Source organism: Anabrus simplex, chromosome X (assembly GCF_040414725.1).
Source record: "Anabrus simplex isolate iqAnaSimp1 chromosome X, ASM4041472v1, whole genome shotgun sequence".
NCBI lineage: Eukaryota > Metazoa > Arthropoda > Insecta > Orthoptera > Tettigoniidae > Anabrus > Anabrus simplex.
The window spans coordinates 164060692-164083179 of NC_090279.1; the positions used below are offsets into that span (position 1 = coordinate 164060692).

Below are 22488 nucleotides of genomic sequence, written 5' to 3' on the forward strand. Positions count from 1 at the left end.
AGTCCAACAATCCATAAAAAATATCCTCTAAAAAAGCATGACTATACATATACTATACTATTAAATATCATTAATTCTCTTGGAATATATACTGTACTAACTATTTTATGCTATACCACAAGTAATATATTTATATATGAACTTTGATCAAATATAAACAGGATTTTTGCTCCTGAACATCAACAGTTGATAGGACTGACCCCACACTTCTACTATACTTAGGCAGGACCGTTAGGAGTGGAGAGAGCATGCTGTTAGATATTTCCTGCAGTTTCATCAGTAACTCTCACAGTGTCAGAGCAAAAGGTCCACCCCTCCACTGCGTAAGACATAATTATAAAATTTCTTGCTCACGAAGGAGTTAAAGCGGTGGAAATTTGTCAGAGATTGACTGCACAGTTCGGTGATCAAACATTGCCAAGGACGCATCTGCTTGTCTGGCATAAAAAGTTCAAGAACATGTGGAAAATCAGCAAAACGATCGCCATCCTCTGACCAGCATTACAGACAAAAATATTCGTGCGCTTAAAGATATTATTGACGACGATCGACGGGTGACAGCATCAGAAATTGCAGAACAAGTCGGAATGAGTTATGTGAGCTGTCAAGCAATCATCACAAATGACCTACAGTTCTGTAAAGTGTGGTCCAGATGGGTCTCTTGTCTTTTGACCGAAAATCTGAAGTTGAAACGTTTGGAGGTCTGTCAGAGGCTTACAGCAAGGTTTGATCATCCTCTTTACAGCCCGGACTTATTGCCCTGCAATTTCCATTTGTTTGGACCACTTAAGGAAGCTCTCGGAGGGCAACTGTTAGAAGATGATGAGTGTGGAAGACTGGCTGGCCAGTGGGGAGCAAATCCACAGTCTCGTTCCAATCCGCACGAAACGTCTTCACCAATCGTGCAACCATCCTATATGGTAAGGCATTTTCACCACAGGCATCACGTAATTCTCGATAACATCCTGATACATTTTTGCCATGGGCAACCTCAATTTTAATACACGAACACTGATGACATTTTGAAAACATGCTTTAGAGTGGTGAAATTGACACTCTTCACTTCCATGCCACAAAGCAACAACACTCCCAACTGGATGCCCATCATATGCACACTACACATCGACAATCTGACCACTCCCATCTTGTATTTGTGCATGCCCGATCTCCTGTGAGTGTCTGGACTACGTTGGCCCTACTTTATTTATGGCCCTCGTATGTACATGAATGAATCTCAAGAATTACAGAAATTGTTACTGACCTGTGGGAATTGTTTCTTAATGAAGTCCCTCTTCTCTTGAGTCCCCACGGTGGTGTACACTGTACAACCATGGAATAAACAATAATTGATGGCTGCTTGACCAACACCTCCACTTCCGGCATGGATGAGAACTGTCTCTCCCGGCTCCAAGCGACCCTCTACCTTTAGTGCATAGATGATTGTGGCGTACACAACAGGGACAGTAGCTGCATCCTCTAATGTCCACGTGTCTGGAACGTCCCACGTAAGTTCTGGACAACTGTCAATGATGTTTGCCGTAGTACCAGCCATTATCAGACCCATCACTCTCCTTCCGCTGGGATCTCTCCCGGAAAATTCAAAACCTTGCTCAATATTCTGCAAAAGAAAACACAACAATCACCAAAGTTGTATTCACAGTAATACAACCCTAAAAAATGTACGTATAATATACAAGCAGGTTTGGGAGTAATTGAGTAAAAGTAATCAAATTACTTGCCGCAATCACATCCCTAAAATAACGGAAGATGCAAGGTCGGATAAGCAGATCAGCAGAAGGGTACAAGTGGGAAATACTGTACATTCTACCAGAATGCACAAATCAGCAAATGTGAACTGAGATACCGAAAGCATAACTAATAAGTCTGAAAAGAAAAGAAAACTGTTGCTGTTTTCCCTCTACACAACAGGTGCCGATGAGATGCCATCCTGTTTTAATTGAGCGTGTCAATGATGCCTGGAAGAGATTATGTCAGTGCTGCATCTGGTATATGGATTTTATAAAGTGCTGGTGAATATTAATTTTAACAGTTGAAGGTCACACTAACTCAGATAGAGTTTTGGCGATGTAGAGATAGGAATGGGTTCAAATTCGTAAGAAAGTGTGTCGTAGGTACGACATCGTAACTGGTGTAAAACCTTCAATTATTATGTTTAATATATTTTAATTATAGTCTATTTAATACTAAATTATCTTTTATTAAGTGTTAAACATGACTAGTATATGGTTTCTCTGTAAATATGTAGTATAAAATTGTATAAAACCTCAAATACGTATTGTTTAACCTCAAAATCTAGATAGACGAAAGCGGCAGAAAACTCCATAATGATCGTATGTTAGACTTATTGTACTATAATTTGGTGTATATGAAGGGTTCTGGAAACTTACTGTAAGGTTTTATTATCCAGATACATGTAGAGACATTACGAATATTGTAGATATTTCCATGTACATTTTTAAATACTGAAGGAAAGTTCGAGTACCCATTCGACTAGCTGGTTGATCGATGTTTCGAGTGTGTTTCATTAGAGTGTTGTACGAACTCTTCCAGAAGTCGATCATTCTAGATGGTTGATCGAATGGTATAAATATTGAGATGTCAGTCAGTGAAGGCAGTTCTTAGTTCTTAAGTTCTCAGTTCTTAGGTCTTGGGACCCAGGCAAGTGATGGACTGGGAGTGACTGTTGGGCTCCAAGGTGGAGTCAGAGTTTTGGCCTCGAGTGAGTGAGGCAGGGAAGGTTGACATGCGATAAAAGCGGTATATATAACTCCCCTCCACTGGGGGTGTGTCTAAAAAGAGCTGTACCACCTCGGGATGAGGAAACGAGTTTACTTTAGTTGAGAAATATTAGCGGTTGTTGCTATTTATGACAGCTGTTGGTGGAGCTGCAGAGGATCAAACCAGCCTTCGGGCTGAATACCCAACAACAGGATGCGAAATTCCCTCTCATACTATTCTCATCTTAAATACCAATATTAGGCCTACTGATTTTATAAACTCAAACTGAAAGGAGATTCCTGAGCACAAATTAAAATTGAAAATGTGTTCTAACTTTTCTATTACAGGAGCATTATGATTCACATAAGGAAGAAGATAAAGGAGCTTGAATATTAAGCACATATGAATATAAAGGTTAAACATGTAGTTTGATTAGTGTTTTCTAGTGCAAAGTAGGGGTCAGCCTAGTCAAACTTCTCTGGAACAGCATATTTAACAATTCTTTTATTATAAAGGAGATGTGAAAACATGGATGATGGTATCAATAAATCATCTTCCTGATAATTGTTGATAATCTGAAGTCATAATTTGACCTAAAATAGATGGGTTTACCAAGCTTGATCAATGATATTTTTCAGATTCTAGGCCCATGTAAGAACAAAATGTGCGCTTATTCAGAATAGCTGTTTGGGTCTTAAGAATTGTCCCTAATGAAATGAAAAACGCCAAGAAGAAGAAGCCTAAACATTGAGAATGCCACGTCCATACATCCCTGAATCCACCACTCTGTAGCCCATTCTCGATTATGGTAATTTTATAACATTTCAATTTCTACTCACTTGTGAAAAGAAATGCCAGATCCTTTCTGATAACGATTTGTGCAATTGAAAGCTGCACAAGAGGTCACCATCGTGAATAATTCTCCACTCCGCACTTAAGGCTTCACTTAGCCTACTCTCCTTTAATATCACCGATCAATGTAAGCTCGCACTTATCACTAAAAATAGTTGCCAATACTATAAATTATCACTTTATCACATAACACAACCACAGATCCCCTAACTGGTAGGAATCATCATGAAAAACACACAAGAAACTGTAAACATCACCATGCATTCAAAACTGAAGAACCCGCAACATGGTGATGCACGAAGATATTCACTTTTTTGCATAGCACCAGTGCACTCTGTGAGTCTAGATAAGTAATATTAAAGTCTTTGATGCCGACACACCGGTAGCAAGGCAGGGAAGTTGGCGGCATAAAGCGATAATTCAAATGAAAGCAGTGATCAGGTTTACTGTGTGGTAGGTCTACTGCTGAACTGACAGAGACAAATGACTGGCCATTAAGTTCTTTTGTATCAATCTTTATTTACATGATAACACGATACCCTTATCCCTTTCTTCTACGGGATCGAGTATGAAGTGAGACGAATCTTCGTAGCGAGTTTTTACGGCCGTATACCCTTCCTGACATCAACCTCACCATAGGAATTAATGAGATGTAACGAATTACGTGATATGAATAACTAAAACAGACTTTTATATGTACCGTAGGTCTAAAAGTCATGTTCACCATTTTTTGTCTTTTTACATTTAGAAATACTGCCTTCCAACGAAAATAGCCAGTATAACTTAAATGCATTCTAAGTCTGTTTAATAATAGTATAGAATGTTTCTACGTACAATTTATAGCTCTTTATAACCTAGAAATCATATGTTCGCTGCACAAAATTTTGAGGTTATCACATATTGGACCCCCTTTTATTATTTTTGGCTGTAAAAGTGGGAAAAAAATAGTCTAATACGCGAGTAAATACGGTATTTTAGGTACAGGAGGTCAAATAGACTGTACCACTATTGACCTATCCAAGGCTTTTAATAGCTTATACCATGTGAGACTACTGAAGAAAATGAGGACTATTGGACTAGACAAAAATGTGGTTGAAGGGTGGCTAAATTTCTAGAAAATAGAACTCAGAGAATTTTCTGACCCTGTAGTTATTAAGAGGGGAGTACCACCAGGAGTGTTATTACTGGACATTAATATTTTCTTAAAAGCGAAAATCCACAGCCTGTTTCCAGTCATTCGACCAGGTCAGGAATAGAATTAATGAAGCCCCCATCTAGGGGCGAGAATAGGAAATGTGCCAGCTGACAAAGCTTGTCGCACTCCTCAGAGGCAGTGATAAATGACTGACAGGTGAAATGTTAATGGAGAGTGTTGCTGGAATGTAAGATGACAGGGAAAACTGGTGTAACTGGAGAAAAACCTGCCCCATCTCTGCTTTGTCTAGTACAAATCTCATATGGAGTGATCAGGATTTGAACAGCGGAACCCAGCGGTGAGAGGCTGGGGCGCTGCCGCCTGAGCCACGGAGGCTTTTAATATTTTCTTACATATATAAATCATATAAATAAAGAACTGGATCAGAGATACGGCATTTTGCAGATAATGTTTACTGTACAGAGTAGTATGTAAGTTACAGGATTGTGAGCAACTACAAAAAAAAAAAAAACAACACTTTGACAGTGTTATGAAATGGACAACAGAGAATGGTATGATGGTAAACAGGATGCAGGATGAAAAGTCAGAATGTAAGTTTCGCCAAGAGGAAAAGTCCTCTCAGTTTTAATTGCTGTGTTGATGGGGTGAAGGGTCCTTATAGGGAACACTGTCAGTACTTAGGAATGATCTTCATTGGAGTAATCACATTAACAAAGTTATAAAGAAAGGATACAGATCCCTTCACATTGTTATGAGGGTATTTAGGGGTTGTAGTAAGGATACCCCATACAGCTAAGATCCTTGAAAGAATCTTGAATAAACGAATAAGAGACAGAGTAGAGGGAAAATTGGCAGAACACCAGTATGGATTCAGAAGATACAGGTCCACATTTGACCCAATATTTACATTGTATCAAACGATGGAGAGGGATTGTTTATAGACACTGAAAAGGCATATGACAATGTCCCAAGGAATTTGGTATGGAAAACATTGACAGAGGCACAGATTGGGAAAAGAAACAATGCAGATGGTAACAGCATTATATCAAAATTACAAAAGTCGTGTTAGAACCAAGGTGGGTCAAACTGAATGGTTCAGAGTTGAGACAGGCTTAAGACAGGGAAGTTGTATTGTCTCCCTTACTCCTCATTATCATCATAGATATAATTCTACGGCATAGCCCTAGTGTAGGCACTCCACTCACTCTGCCTGCTGTACACGGAAGCTCAGCAGCCGGTGATGCTCTTCTATTTTTAGTTCACGGGATTGCCGATAGGAGCGTCGTTTATGATCTGCCAGCAATCTGCGAACTGTTGCCAACTGTTAAGGAAATGTCCAACGGACTGTTGTTGCAAAATTTGTTATAGGTTACAACCACTAAATTACTTTTTCATGCCGTGCGGGCAGTATGCGTCGCGGCGATAGTTAAGAGCATCTCGAAGGGAGTGTGGCTCCGAAAGGGCCCACTGTTCTCATGACAGAGCTTGGCCTGGATTTGTAGTGATAGGTTACAACTACTAAATTACTTTTTTTCTTTCCGTGGGGGCAGTATGTGCCTCTTGAAGGGAGTGTGGCCCCCAAAGAGGGCCACTGTTCCCATGACAGAGCTTGGCCTGGATTTCGAAAGATAGGTTACAGCTACTAACTTACATATTTTTCTTGGCGTGTTTCTTGCTGTGTTTTTATTCTGCGCGGGTTGGTAACGAAAGCAGCAAGTTAGGAATTATGGGAATGATGTCATGTCGGCGAATGGCCGTGCTCGTAGCTGCCTCGGCTAATGGTCGATGGCAGTCGATGGCGCGTGAAACTTTCGCTGTGTTATAAAAGTAAACATGCTTTTTTGGGTGGGATGGGTGGGTCCCTGGCATTGGTAATGAACATCTCTCTTCTAAAAGAATTTTAAGGTACAATTCATATATATTTCTTTGTGAAGTTGTGTGTTATACACTGGAGTGCCTACACTAGGGTGCTACAAAATTCTACATAATATCAAGGAGAAGATGATGGGTGAGCAAGTAAAGTCTATACTCTTTGCTGATGACATTTTAGATTGGGGAGATAATGAAGAGGAAGTACAGACACAAGTTGATTTATGGAATGAGGATATAAGAAATTTTGGAACGAAGATTGGTACTGCAAAAAAGCAAGGGTTTGATCATGACGAGAGGTAACAGAAAATCCAGGGGAGTGATAAAAATAGGAAATTAACCTCTTGAAGTAGTGAAAAAATTTAAATATTTGGGAAGCATGATGTCACAAGATGGAAATTTGGATGGACAAATTGATTTAAGAATACAGCAATCAGTAAGTTTCTATCAGTGTGTGAGAGACAGTTTATGGAACAAAGATGTGCCAATGAAGTGCAAGAAGGTTTTATACCCGTTGTATTACAAACCTATACTGACCTATGCTTCAGCAGCTTGGACGTTGACTAAGCAGAACCAAAGTAAGACAAGCAGCTGAAACGAGGTTCTTGAGCAGCATACAGGGAAAGACAAGATGAGATAGAATACGAAATGAGGAAATAAGGAGAAGTGTTGGAGTGTGTAAACGTCAAGAAGAGATTGATATCTTCTTCTTCTTATGAAGCTGTCTCCCTTCGAAGGTTGGCGATCCAATTGATTATGATTACACGCGAAACAGCAGCACGGAAGATTTCTATCGACGTATGTCCATACCACCACCGCAAGTCTTTCAGCCAGGAATTTCTCCGTCTTCCCACAGATCTTTTCCCATCAATCTTCCCTTGAATGATCAGTCGGAGAAGTTTGTATCGTTCACCTCTCATAATGTGCCCGAGGTAGCTGAGCTTACGCTCCTTGATGGTTATGAGAAGCTCTTTCTTCTTGTTCAAGATGTTGAGGACTTCTTCATTTGTCTTCTTTTCTATCCAAGATATTCGGAGTATTCTTCTGTATAAGTACATTTCAAAAGATTCAATACGCTTCTCCAATAAAGGGCTAAGCGTCCACCCTTCGAAACCATACAGAAGGACAGGAAAGACATAACACCGTAACATTCGAACTCTGAGCTGGAGGTTGAGTTCTCGGCTGGTGAATAAGGTCCTCATGGTATTGAACATATTTTTTGCATGTCCAGTCCTGGATAAGATTTTACATTTTGAATCACAATGCTGGTTAACTAGAGTTCCAAGATGTTTGATAGAAGATACATGTTGGACGATGTTGTTGTTGATGTAAAGGGAGGCCTGTTTTGGTGTTTTTGAGAATACAATCAGCTTGGTCTTGTTAATATTCAAGGATAAACCGTAGGTTTCACTGGTCCTCACGATGTTGTTTATAATGATTTGAAGATCACTAGGGTTGCTGGCTAACACAATCGTGTCATCAGCAAATCGGATGTTATTAATGACAAAGCCATTGATCTTGATACCTAGATTAACATCTTCCATAGCCTCTCTGAACACAGCTTCAGAGTAGATGTTGAAAAGGAGTGGGGACAGGACATATCCCTGGCGGACACCTCTTCGTATAGCTATGTCCTCAATAGTAGCTCCTTCTATTTTGACCTCTGCCGTTTGATTCCAGTACAGATGGGAAATGATACGAAGATCACTAACATCTACACCAGTAGATTTTAAAATCTCAACAAGTTTTGCATGAGATACGCAATCAAATGCTTTTCCGTAGTTGATGGAACAAGCGTGCACATCTACATTCATATCTAGGCATCTCTGGGTCAAAACATTCAAGGAGAAAAGAGCCTCACGAGTACCCAGTCCATTCCTAAAGCCAAACTGAGTATGTCCAACTTGGTGTTCGCATTTGAGGTAGATTCAAGTGTGGATAATACGCAGAAATACCTTTAGCACATGGGACATTAGGCTGATCATATGATAATCATCACAATGTGATGCACTAGCCTTTTTAGGTATGGTGACAAAAGTAGATCTTAGCCAGTCAGATGGAATTCTACCAGATTTATATATTGCGTTGAATAATGTAGTTAGCAGCTCTAGTCCTCTGCCATGGCCTTCAGCAATGAGTTTGAGAGTTTCTGCATGAATCTTGTCCGGACCTACAGCTTTTCCATTCTTCTGGAGTTTGATTGCATACAGTACTTCCTCTTGGGTTATATTTGGACTTGTTTCGTTGCCTTCGCCAATAAAATGTGGTTTGTCTGGCCTTACATCGCTAAATAGTTTCTCAACATATTCTTTCCAACACTTCAACTTGTCTTCGACTCCTACCAAAATGGTGTCATTGGCATCCCTCAGTATAGCTTTACATGGCCTGTGATATTTCCCTACAAATTCCTTGATCTTCTTGTGGAGATTAAACAAGTCATGTTTCTCTTGGAGAAGTTCTATTTCTCTGCATCTCTCCACGAGCCATAGTTCTTTTGCTTTCCTACACTTCCTCCTCACTGTCCTGTTTAGTTCTTGGCACTGGACTTTACTTACATGTTTCACTTTCCGTCTTTGGTCCATAAGCTGTAGAATATCTTCTGTCATCCATGGCTGTTTTTTTTAACTGTTCGAATATCCTATATCATTCTCTTGAGTATCAGTGAGTATGTTCCTTAGTGCAGTCCATTGTGATTCAATATCCTCTGTTTCCAAGTTGTTTATTGTATTCATACGTTGTTCAAGCTTCAAGGTTGTTTGAGCTCAAAATACGGGGTTGTCGAGGCTCTTTGTATCGATGCGCTTAGGTCTGTCGTATGTTCTTGACAAAATGATGAATTGTTAAGTCCATGACGACGGGATTATGGTCGCTGTTAACATCCGCCCCAGGGTAGGTTTTGACAGCTTTCACGTATCTTTTCAGATGACTTTTGATGAGAATGAAGTCTATCTGATTCCTTACAATATGACCTTCACAATCTGCAGGAGATGTCCATGTATACAAGTGCCGGGGATGTAGCTTGAAAAAGGTATTAATAACAGAGAGCTGTTGTTCTGAACAAAACTGAACTAGATGATCACCTCTGGCATTTCTCTCACCAAGGCCATATTGTCCAACAATTTCATCCTCTGCATCGAGACCTATCTTAGCATTGAAATCACCAAGGACAAGAGTTACATCCCCTTTCTTTGTAAGGGACATTGCCTCCTCTAGAATGGAATAGAATTCTTCGACTAATTCGTCATCATTATCGCCAGTTGGAGCATAGGACTGGATAATATTCATGGGACGATGGGAAGTTTGTAGTTTAAGAAACATGACAGGCTCTCCAAAGGAAATGAAATCGATGACAGACTTCACCACATCAGATGAGAGGAGCACAGCCACTCCATATTGATGTTGAGGATCATTACCACCAGAGTAATACAGAACTCCATGATTAGTTTGTTGTGTTCCAGACCCAGGCCATCGAACTTCACTAAGGTCCAAAATCTTAATTTCCAAGCATTGCATTTCTGATTCAATGTTTGCAAGTTTCCCAGCTATATATAGACTTTGCACATTCCATGTGGCGATTCTTATTCTTTTGCTATACATTTGAAACTTATCAATACTTGACCTCAGGGGATTCTTAGCACCCTCTCCCCACTTAAGGGGTGCCCCGGACTGAGGGCCATTTCTTTAGTATCTGTAACCATAATCATATTGAAAGATTTGGAAAGATAGCTCAGTAGGACTTCCGTTTCCTTTCTGTGCCTCAATGTGAGAACCGTGGAGGCTGTTACAGCTGCGCTTCTCACATCCAATGTAGTACCACTAATGAAGTCCTTCTTCATGTGCTATTACATGGTACTGTTGGAGCTGCTGCCCTCCAACAGGAGATGTCCATTTAACCCTGGACAGTTAGGTTGCCTCTTCCGCCATCTATGCTGTACCGAAGGCTATCTTCTCCACCATAGCTGCCGTTGAGGTCTTCACCGTAACCCTGGCAATTGACCCTTTCCAGATGCTGCACACCGGGTCAGTGTGCTCTGGGACTCACATAGGCAGGGGCGCCACTCCCTGGGAAGGGCTGCCTGCAAGAGGGTCCCTACCTGCTACCATCAAGCACATGATGAGAATGCCAAGAGGGAGAATACCAAAGGGAACATTCATGGATACAGAGTGCAAAGAGGTGTAGGGAATGGCCTAGAATGAGATGGACGAGCTCTGTTGTGAACTGTATTGCAAATAGAGGAGTCAATAGCAATAAAGTACTAGAAGAGGAATGGTGGAAAGATCGAGTAAGGTGGAGGGCTTTGGTACATTACCCTATCCAGAGAGAAACTGGAAAAGGGAATGGATGAAGAAGAAGAAAGGAGAGTAAGAATGTAAAGGAGAGAGTGTACAAGTCACTGGAAAGACACCAATTAGAATATGAGTCCAGTGTATGGGACCCACACCAGGATTACTTGATACAAGAACTGGAAAGGATCCAAAGGAAAGCAACATGATTTGTTCTTGGTGGTTTCCGACAAAAGAGTAGTGTTAAAAAAATGTTGCATATCTGGGCTGAGAAGACTTGGGAGTAGGGAGACAAGCTGTTCAACTAAGCGTTATGTAAAGAAAATATGAAATTTCAGTAGTCAATACATTATATGTTGAGAAAATGTTTTGACTAAGGTGGACTACTGAAATTGAATATTTTCTTTACTTTAAAGTCAATATGGAACAAATATGAGATTCTTAAATTGTAAGTGGTACGTTCTGAGCTGCCAGTGGAGAAATGGTGGGGAATGACAGTAGTGGACGAATAAGCTTGAGTGGAGCTTTCAAAGGTAGGAAAGATCATAATATGAAGATGAAGTTGGGATTCAAGAGGAAAAATTGGGGCAAATATTCATTTACAGGATGAGGAATAAAGGATCGGAATAATTTATCAAGGGAAATGTTTGATATATATATCCAAGTTCTTTGAAAACATTTATGAAAAGGCTAGGTAGGAAACTGATAGAGAATCTGTAACAAGGGCAATGGCCCTAAATACAGATCATAGAGGATTGACTGAGGGGAGTTGCCTGGATACTGGTTATAGTGGTAATGGTGTGACGTACCCACTCTTGCGCACATACGTGCGACAATATGTGACGTGCTGGGGCACCTTAATTTTAATATAAATAAATACTACCTCATTTCCCTCTCCATAAACAGTATTCCAAGGGTGCCAGCCTTCAAATTTATGTCTTGAAGATGATAGTTTATAATTAATAATAATAATAATAATAATAATAATAATAATAATAATAATAATAATAACAACAGGTAATGAGACTCTAAATACTCCCAGAGGTGGGGTGACAGAACACTAACCATTAAGTACATACTAACTTGGAAATTAAGGATCATTAATAAGAATTTATGAAAGTGCCAATTAAAATAGCTATTTATTAGGATGATAAACGGGATGGCGTATTTACAAAATCTGAACCTACGGAAGCAAAAGAAAAATTGAATGAAATAAAATTTAAGAAAATGAACTGTTACGTGGAGACTTGCAGTAATTTATGCCATTAGCTCACCATTTGTAGACTCTGGTATCTGGACACGTTCGATGATGTAGAACGTGCTTGATGATCCTCTTGTTCTTCAGTGGTCATCCATCTCTCATAGTAGGTACCAGTCCCATTTCTGCTTCGTGCATTGCCCACTAATTGGACAACGGCTTGCCTGACTTTAACACCTCCTATAATACTCAGTACATTATGTTGTAATGAGCCCAGATTTCAATATTAAAACCATCTTGGGTTATATTCATGGAGAGAATACACTTGTATTCTTCTGTATTACAGAATTGTAGTGTAACTAGATACATGACAAAGATATTTCCTGTTCTAGACAAGTCAAAACCGGTCTCTCGTCGACTTCATCTCTCGTCATTGAGATAACCAGTTCTCAATGAGAGTAACTTTGAGTAGTGCTCTACCCAGATGCAAAGTGAACTAAGTTAAGACCTTCATATGTCCTGACCTCCTCCAATGTAAAGACCTTCTCTGATGTCAAGATGCTCCTGATGCTAAGATGTTAAGCAGTTAAACGAATCAGCTAGTCAAACCCCTTTGATGTCTTTTCATTGATGTATATAGGCTCCAAAATCTCCCTCCATCTGTCATATCACATGGTCCAGTATGATCTCATGTTCTATCTCCTCTTCTATACATTGCTGTATATCCATCATCATGTTTCATAACGTTCATTCTCATAGGTTGAAATTTCATGGGCTTTGAAAGCATCATGTAGTGAAGTTTGAAAAGTAAGAGTTAACAAGCTATAATTGTCTCTTCAGAATATGGAGGGGCTAAGTAATCTTGGTATCTAGTTGATGTCCTTTTCCTGGTATAGGGCTAAAATTAGCATGGCGTGTCTGGTCACCTGGCCTCGGACTACTGGAAATTTACTGCAAGCTATTAATACAGGTGATGTTGTAATACCTTACTCATGAATCAGCTCATTCAGAATTCGTTATTGTCGTGATACAAAGAAATGAGATAATAATGTGAAATGGATGACTAAAAACCCTATATATAAGCATAATAATTTGCAATGACCTACCACAATTTCAATATAAACATCTTTCCAATTAATTCCACAGTTTGATAATTTTATGTACTCACAGTAGTAGTAGTAGTAGTGCACCTCTGTTGAGGGTCACACCCTACAGATTGAACACCACTGCTCTACAGAGACAGGGAATAATAACCCCATTGTTATACTCCTCAAAACATTATTTTGTTCATTAGAAGGCCTTGTTTTCTATCAAAATTATTCTTACCATTTTGATTCTCTCCCTGGTGCATGTATCTGGACCAAGCTTTCCAGTATTTAACATGACATCTCGGAAGTTGAGCGCCGAATAATAAATATGAACAGGGCAACTCATTTCATTGTAGTTGCTGAGTGGGCCTTCCACCCAAGTCAGGCTGGACAGATCTCCTCGGACAAGGACAGTGCTGTATCCATGTGGAGCTGTAACTTTGGAGGGAGGTTCCAAAAGGAGATGGCGGTAACTTCCCCAATGACCATTTTGTAGCACGTTCACTGCAAGATCCTTCTCCAGCTGTTTGCTGTACAGTGGCAGGGAAGGTCTAAACTGTGGTGCTTCTGGGTCCAAGATGAAGAAACACCTAAAAATGAAAAGAAACCAGGACATAGAAGCACTTAAAATGAAAAGAAACATGTCACTTCTAGAAGTTGTCAAATTAATCTAACGACAAGTTAACAGTTACTTGCTTAGCCTTCGCAGATGACCTCACACTCTTAGCTTCAAGTATGGAAGAAGCTACGTACCAGCTATCCTCCCTAGAACGCATAGCAGCTAAGGTAGGGCTAAAGATTGCTGTCAATAAAACAGAATTTCTGACCAACATCAGAGAAGCACCCAACTACATTTCTTTGGGGAACAAAATAATACACAAGGCCAACTCATTCAAATATCTTGGAGAATGGATAACCCCAAATGTTAATGAGGACCTTGCAATGAAGAGTAGATGCACTAAATTAGAAAGAGCTTATCATCTTTCTAAGAACATATACAAGTCTAAATCCCTCTCCTTGAATCTTAAACTTAGACACTACAACACCGTAGTAAGACCATCTGTACTGTACGCCTCAGAATGCCTAAACATGACCCGGAAAGGACAACTCAGAGAACTGGAATTGAAAGAGCGAAAGATCCTCAGAAGGATTATGGGTCCCATTAAAGAAGGAGATGGCTACAGAATCAGGCACAACAAGGAACTGTACAGTAAAATAGAGAGCATTACAACAGCAATGAGGAAGAGAAGACTAATGTTCTATGGTCACGTAGTCAGGATGGACAGCCAGAGACTCACTTCAAGGATCTTCAACACTGTATCTAGAGGGAAAGCAACCAATGCCAAATGGACGAATTTAGTGCGGAAAGACCTACAATACCTTAACATTGATCACATTGACATTTACAACCGAGATAAGTTCAGAAAGTTAGTCAAGACATCTGACACTCTCCAGTCACTATCAGCTAAATCACTGCGTCCAGGAACAAGAGTGAAATGGACTCAAGAAAGAAAAGACATCCATAGCGCTAGAATGAAGGAATACTGGGCTAAGAGGAAGAAAAGAGCTCACCAGAGTTAAGAACCACATGGTCCATTGTAGGCCTAAACGAATAATAATAATAATAATAATAATAATAATAATAATAATAATAATAATAATAATAATAATAATAATAATAATAATAATAATAATAATAATAATAATAATAATAATAATAATAATAATAATAATAATAATAATAATAATAATAATAATAATAATAATAATAATAATAATAATAATAATAATAATAATAATAATAATAATAATAATAATAATAATAATAATAATAATAATAATAATAATAATAATAATAATAATAATAATAATAATAATAATAATAATAATAATAATAATAATAATAATAATAATAATAATAATAATAATAATAATAATAATAATAATAATAATAATAATAATAATAATAATAATAATAATAATAATAATAATAATAATAATAATAATAATAATAATAATAATAATAATAATAATAATAATAATAATAATAATAATAATAATAATAATAATAATAATAATAGGGGATACAGTTGGTGAGGTATGCTAGTTACTGGCTTTCTTTCCAAAATTCTGCAGCTTGGATATTCACCTTAAATATTCTGTGGTGTCAGGAAGGATGTCCAGCCTTAACCCATTCTGGCCTGGGCCTGAAGTTCCCTAACAAACCTTCTGAACTATTTTTAAGGGTTAACTTTTTATCTCTCTGTAGTTATAGGAGATATTTGCATGATTCTTTTTTTCTTTGTGCCTGTTTAAGCATCTAGTAACAAAAAAATGTTGTTTGTTTCACATTCAGCTATCACTTGAGATTTTAAAATTGTTTATATACCGTATAATCCCGAATACCACCTGCAAACGCACTTATTTCCTCGAAATATTGGTTCTAAATCTTGGGTGCGAGTCGTATTCAAGCCGTTCATTCTCATAAATATTTACTGCGTTTACATGGAGTACTGAAATAGATTTAAATACAGTTACTGTACTCAATATACCACATGTAAACGGGCATTCAGCTCTTATTGTGTTTTAGTTGCGTTCTAGAAAACAAGATTGATTTTTTCTCAATACGGTTACAGTGGCATGTAAACGCGAAATGTAAGGTAATGAAATATGGTAAATCAAAGGTTATGGGTAAATATACAATAAATATGAAAGCCGCTGCTGTGGATGCTCGATCATCATTTGTTTCACAAGTGTTGCTGGCATGCTGGATGCACGAATAGCTGATCTCGCGGGATATCATACTTTGCGAGAGACTAGACTGTTGGTTATGGAAGTCTACCTCGCTCACATTCGAGTTCCATATCTGTCCCATGAAAGTGCTGTCTCCATAGTAAGTGATGGATTCAAAACAGCATCTGCGGTCATTTACTGTGCGTGAGAAACTTAAAGTTGTAAGTGAAGCGGAAATATACAGAAATCATGCCAATGGCAGAAAGTACGATACTGATGATTTGTGTATTTGTGATTGGCGGAAGAAGAAGGAAAAACTTCTAAAAAGTAATGGCTCTAGCAGTCCAGAAATTTGCCGAAGTTTAGCACTAGGCAGAGCAGCATTTAGAGGCCTACATAAGAACATCATGTATTTTGACTAGTTAATGGTTACAACATTTGTCTTTCTCATAGCTACATATGGTTGTGAAGGCTGGAGTGTATGAGAGTTAGTCATTAAAATAGAATGCGCATTACAAGAATGCACTGATATTAAACTATGATTCTGCACACGTTTATTGTACTTGATTACAGATTCTGGTTTTCTTAATGTAGTGATTGTAAAATATTTGGTTGAACTTGGAAAATCTATGGGGAATTTTGTATGATCATGTGTTTATTTATTGCTTTTTTTATATTTTCTGTGTGTAAATATATCTAGAAATATTTGGTTGTGATACTACTTCAAAATTATTCTTAGGAACGTTAAAGGTAAGATGAAAAACTTGTGGGACATACGGTGGCACACGTGCCAGATTGGGTAGGATGCTTCGAGGAATTTCCAGTTGCATCAATTTGCATCAGTTTGGAAATTTCTCGATGCTACATGAGGTATTTTGTAAGCATTATTTTTCTGGGCTGTCATTGGCCATAATGTCCGGCTCCATAGCTAAATGGTTAGCGTGCTGGCCTTTGGTCACAGGGGTCCCGGGTTTGATTCCCGGCAGGGTCGGGAATTTTAACCATCATTGGTTAATTTCACTGGCACTGGGGCTGGGTGTAGATGTCGTCTTCATTATCATTTCATCCTCATCACGACGCGCAGGTCACCTACAGGTGTCAAATCGAAAGACCTGCACCTGGCGAGCCGAACATGTCCTCGGACACTCCCGGCACTAAAAGCCATACGCCATTTCATATCATTGGCCATAATAAGACTATTTGCTATTGGCGAACACGAGAAGTGTGGGGCGCTCATTGGTTGTTTCACGATTTCACCATTTCCGGCAGAGGAGCTCTTGGTGAGAGCCGAACGCATCCAAGCTGTCTTGTTGTTTGGACCGGAGAAGGGAGAAGTTCTCTCCTCCAGGTGATGGGTCTGTTGGCCTCCCTATAAAGTAAGCACTTGGCCTTTTCATTTTTCTGGTAGTGACCTTCAAATGTAGTGTTCAGTTTAATTTCTCTTTAATGCCGGAGCTTACCCGCTTTCCTCTCAGTCGCCAAATTTAACTTAAAATGACTTAGCACTTGTGGTGAGTCACATCATGTTTGTTAAGAGGCAGTTGTGTTAAAATGTAAAATGTTCTATTCCTTTTTTGGTTGTAAATGTAAGTTGTAAATTTTCCTCCTTGGGGCTGTCTCTCGTAGATCCGCTTCATCTTAGGATATTCCCATTTCGAATGAGCACCTTTTTTCAGAAGTGTTTTTGAGGAGGCTGCCTCCTAAAAGGGCTCTGTACTAAGATATATTTTAAATGTTGAGTTTTCCCTTCCTTCCATGTGTGTGTGTGTGTGTGTGTGTGTGTGTTTTCTTTCATTGAAATGTAATGTTACTTACATTTTGAGCTGTGAAACTTGAACATTCAGTGTGATGTTCCTTCCTAAAATAATGTAAATCAGTGTCACTGAAATTTGTACATACTGTGTCATTTTTTCGTTATTATTGTTATTATTATTTTGCAATTTCCTAGTGTAATATTATTTTGGTCACCTTTGCAAATTATGTTATTTCCATCAAAATTATTAAGTAAATTGTATTTAATTTGAATCACGACTTATTTCGCTTCATCAGCACTGCCAATACCTTCCACCGCCTGAGTATGGTCCTAGTCGCTTCCCACCTCCTTTCTTTAGTCGTCATGTTGCTCAACCTGATCGTTACTGTTTGTTGTTTTCTTGTGCAAAATATCCATTTGTTTTCAATATCTTTGATTGTGTCTAAACAGTTTTAGTCTGCCTTAATTATTATTATCATCATCTTGTTCATTTGTGTTTGTGTGTAATGAAAGAGGTTACACTTAACATGAGACACTATTACACGCACATGCTTCCATTTTACCAGTCCTTGTTTCTCAGAGTTTATATATATCCTTTACTGCCTGTGACAGTCAGGGCTTCCTAGATTTCTAACCTATCAAAACACAAGTTCTATACATCCTCCCACCTTGCAATTTTAAGGTAACAAAAAAATGCAACCTTTTCTAGTTTCCTCACAAGTTCAGTCTGTCAGGTATTTCCACACAATGCCGCAATCTTGTAGTTGTAAGTATCTTCCTTCCAACCTTGGACACCTTGGAGTCTTTTGGCTGGATGTCCAATGAAGAATCATGTTCCACAAGCAGCTGCTTCATTGTTGCACACACCTCCCAAGGATATAGGCGTTGAAGTGGCCTAATCCTTTCACTATGAGCAGTCCTTACTCTCGCCACTCTTACGTTGCCATCTGTTCCTGGGTAGGTTTCTAACACCAGACCGAGGGGCCAGTTGAATTTCTTCACCCCATCTGACTCGACCAGCACAATTTCTCCAACCTGTAGAGTTCCCTGCTTCTGCACCTCTGATGGACTAGCATGGCCAAATATTCATTGCAGAAATGCTGACGGAAGTATTCTTGGAGCTTCTGAAGATATCTCGACCTTCTGTTCAGGCTGCGGGCATTCATTACATCCAAGTCATCGCCATCATTTCTTGGTAGACCTTGTAAAAACATAGTCAGTGTCAATGGTTTCAGAGTCTCTGTCGTGTCTTCTATGAAGGTCAATAGTCTAGAGTTTAATGTGGCTTCACAGTCACAGTATGTTTTCCAGTTCTTCGAAACTTACAACTTTTCTGCTTAGGACTCTTTGCAGGAATTATTTTACCATGTGGATCTATCTCTCCTACCATCCCCCCCACCATAATGTGGCTGGAGGGTTGAATATCCACTTGATTTTCTGTATACGGGACATAGCAATTATTTCCTGCCAATTCAGTTGTTTCAGGCTGTTGCTCGCACCTACAAAGTTGGTACCATTATCAGTGTATATGACCTGTACTCTCCCCCGTCTGGCAATAAATCTTCTCAACGCCATCATAATGCATTCTGTGGATAGGGACCTAGCAAGCTAAAGGTGCACTGCTCGGTAGATAGTACTATCCACACCTTATCTCGCGAGTAAAGGTATAAGGGAGCTCCCATATCAATGCCAGTCACTTCAAATGCCACTGCACATTTAACAGGGTCTTTAGGTAATGGTGCAGAAGGGGGTTCAACCGGTTTGGTTTCATATCGTCTACAAATCACACACTTCCTCACTATGTTTCATAATAATCTCTTGATGCCAATAATCCAGAACTTTTCCCTGATGTTGGCCATCATTATCTGGCAGCCAGCATGCTGTATTTGGCAGTGCTTCTCAAATACCATTCGATGGATTATGATGTCGTCATGAGGTAGAAGTATTGGGTGCTTGAATTTGTCTGGTTCATCGCTAAGCAGTAAGTTTGTTCGGACTCTACTCAGCCCATATTGCTCTTTGAACATCTGGAGTGCCTCCGGAGTTTTGGATTCATCATTTCTGAAGTGCTCTAATTGGATGCATTGTAACAGAATTATTTCCACATTCTCTACTTCTTCATAGTGAAGTTCTGCTGTTCGCTTGCTCGAATTGGCACAACTTTGTCGAAATCTCAGTATCCAAGCAATCATTCTTAGAATCTTCACATAACTGGAAAAATAATGAAGATCACTGCTGAATCTTGAGTTGCCGCAGGAAACAGTGCACAAAGTCATCTTCTTTCTTTCCTTGTTCACATCCTGTTCTGGAGCAAGTATCTCTAATTCCAGATTGCAGCCACTGTCCTTTCTTCTCCTGAAGTCAGCCAGGGCCTTCCCACCATTGGCTAAGGAACAAAACCTTTGCATCGCACCCTCTGGAAGGCAAGTCGGCCAGACTGAGAGCACCTGGAATGTAGTACCATTCATCTGGAGAAATGTTTTGTCTGATCTCTCTGCATCTGTTACTGACAAAGACATTCCCATCATCTTCTCTCCTTATCCATAGGAGAACGACTGACGAATCACTTCAGCAGTATGTCTTACATTCTATTCCTAAGCTCTTCTCCACTTCACTGCACAATCTTGATGCAATAAGGGCTGCTATCAGTTCAAGTCGAGGGATAGAACAGTATTTTAAAGGTGCCACTCTTGCTTTGGCCTGTGCGAGATGCACGATTGTCTTCCCATGATGCTCTGTATGCAAGAAAGCACAAGCAGCGTATGCTTTCTTACTTGCATCACTGAAAACATGTAGGCTAACTGTTTCTGGTTTAATTGTTGCCTCTGCTTATCTTCATTTTACCCGACATTTCCCAAGCCAATGCACATTTCTCAGCCATACCAGAAATGTGCCCAACATCTCTTTTGGTTGCTCTCCATTCCAAGTGGTATTTAATCTCCAAGTTTCCTGTAGGAGCAATTTCAGTGCTAACATCATTGGACTAGCAAAACTGAGAGGATTGAAGACTTTCTGAGCAATAGACAGCAGCATACATTTTGTAATTTGGTTACTGGTGAATTCTATAGTACCAACATCACAGAAAATCTCATCCGCATTAGTTTCCCATATTAGTCCCAGCAATGGTACTGTACCGCTCCCCATCTTTTCTGCGTCCTTATGAAGTTGTGTACTAGTCCATCCTCGGACCACAAATTTTGCAGTGGATATCAGTTCATTTGCTTCTTTGACTAATTTTCTCAACTCCTGCTCAGAATCAACACTTGTAACCCAATTATCAACGTAGGATGATTTCTTCAGTTTTTCAGCTGTTTCCTTTACTTCCTCCGGTACCTGTACCAAGTGATGGCACAGAGTAGCACTTAGCAAGACCAGACTTGGCGCAACTCTGAATACCATCCCACAATACCTTAATGTTATCACTTCTTGCGAGTCATAGCTTTTCCACCAGAGAAATTTGAAAAACTGTTGATTCTCGCGTGCTATGCTGATCTGTAGAAATGCTTTGGCTATGTCCGTAGTAACTCCAGTTACATTCTTTTTAAACTGAAGTAGTAGATTTGGAATTCATTCTATTAAATCTGGTCTTGTTTCCAAGCAAGAATTCAGTGAGTTGCCTCGAGTATCTCAAGAAGAGGCGTTGAATACTGGGCGTATCTTGGTCGTCTCACTAGATTCATTTATCACTGCATGATGTGGGAGAAAATATCCTGACCTGCTGTCATCTGCATCTGGAATCATTTCAATGATGCCATCTTTCAACCAATTTTCAAAATTTTGGCCGCTGCGAGCTAAAGTTAAAACCCCCAGCCATAACCCAGAATACAAGCTATATTTGCCTGCTAAAGCTGCACACCCGCCATACAACTGAGGCAGAGAATTTGGCAAGATCACCACGGCCAAGAGTATAACATTGTCATCTGTTCATTTGGTTTTTAGAATGTGATATCACAAGCATCTCTCACACTCTCATTAATTAATTTTTTCCAATTTGGACATTTTAAGAGAGTGTCTGTTGATCTGTTGAATAAATGATACCAGATTTCCACGCCAAATCCTGTATGATGAACTTTGTTCCAGCACCAGACCTCGTAGAGCCCCCATGAAGCGCTACAAGGTTCAGCTTAAGCACACTGTGAAGATGGCAGGTCTCAATCTGCAAATCTGGGGCACACTTGCACAAGACTATACAATTTGGCGATGGGCCATCCCTGCTGCTGTCAAATCTGTTTGAAGGGGAACGACACAGATGCGAAGAGGCCAGAAGAGAAGCACTAAAACTCTGCACAGCACAACCACGACCTCCTCCAACAATGCTGTGCAATCTGTGTGGATACTTATTCCAGGCTAGAATTGGTCTGTTCAACCATCGAAAGTACCATACATCCACAGACAGAAGTGAATTTATTGGAAGAAGTTAATTACTCACACACAAGTTAAAACCAATGCCACCTTAGCAGCCTATATAACCAATGTAGATCAATAGGTTCTACTGCCTTTATCATTTCCACGCGTAGTTCATCCATCCCTGCTGCTTTTCCTGTTTTCGTTTGTTTAACAGCCATTTCCACCTCTGCCATTGCAATATCACTCTATCACTCTCCATTTCTGGATCATCCTAATATACCATTACCCTCTTTTCTGCATCATTTCTCACATTCAGGAGTTTATCGAAATTATCTTTCCACCTATTCTTTATCTCCTCTGGATCTGTTATTACATTTTCACTCTTTTCATTCACTTGTTTTGTGTATATTTTTCTTTTCTCTTATTTTTTATCAATCCATACATCCTTTTTTGACCATTTTCATCCTTT

The 22488-nt window shown here is 39.3% G+C and overlaps 1 protein-coding gene across 1 annotated transcript in view; it reads right to left on the reverse strand.

The window, feature by feature from the left end:
• Window positions 1-22488, reverse strand: part of LOC136886745 (fatty acid synthase) — a 367163-nt gene that overhangs the window by 109821 nt on the left and 234854 nt on the right. The window contains exons 21-22 of the mRNA XM_067159549.2: window positions 13425-13776; window positions 1262-1618 (exon numbers count right to left, since the gene is read on the reverse strand). Coding sequence (XP_067015650.2) covers window positions 1262-1618; window positions 13425-13776 — 709 coding nt within the window. The remainder of the gene's footprint in view (window positions 1-1261; window positions 1619-13424; window positions 13777-22488) is intronic.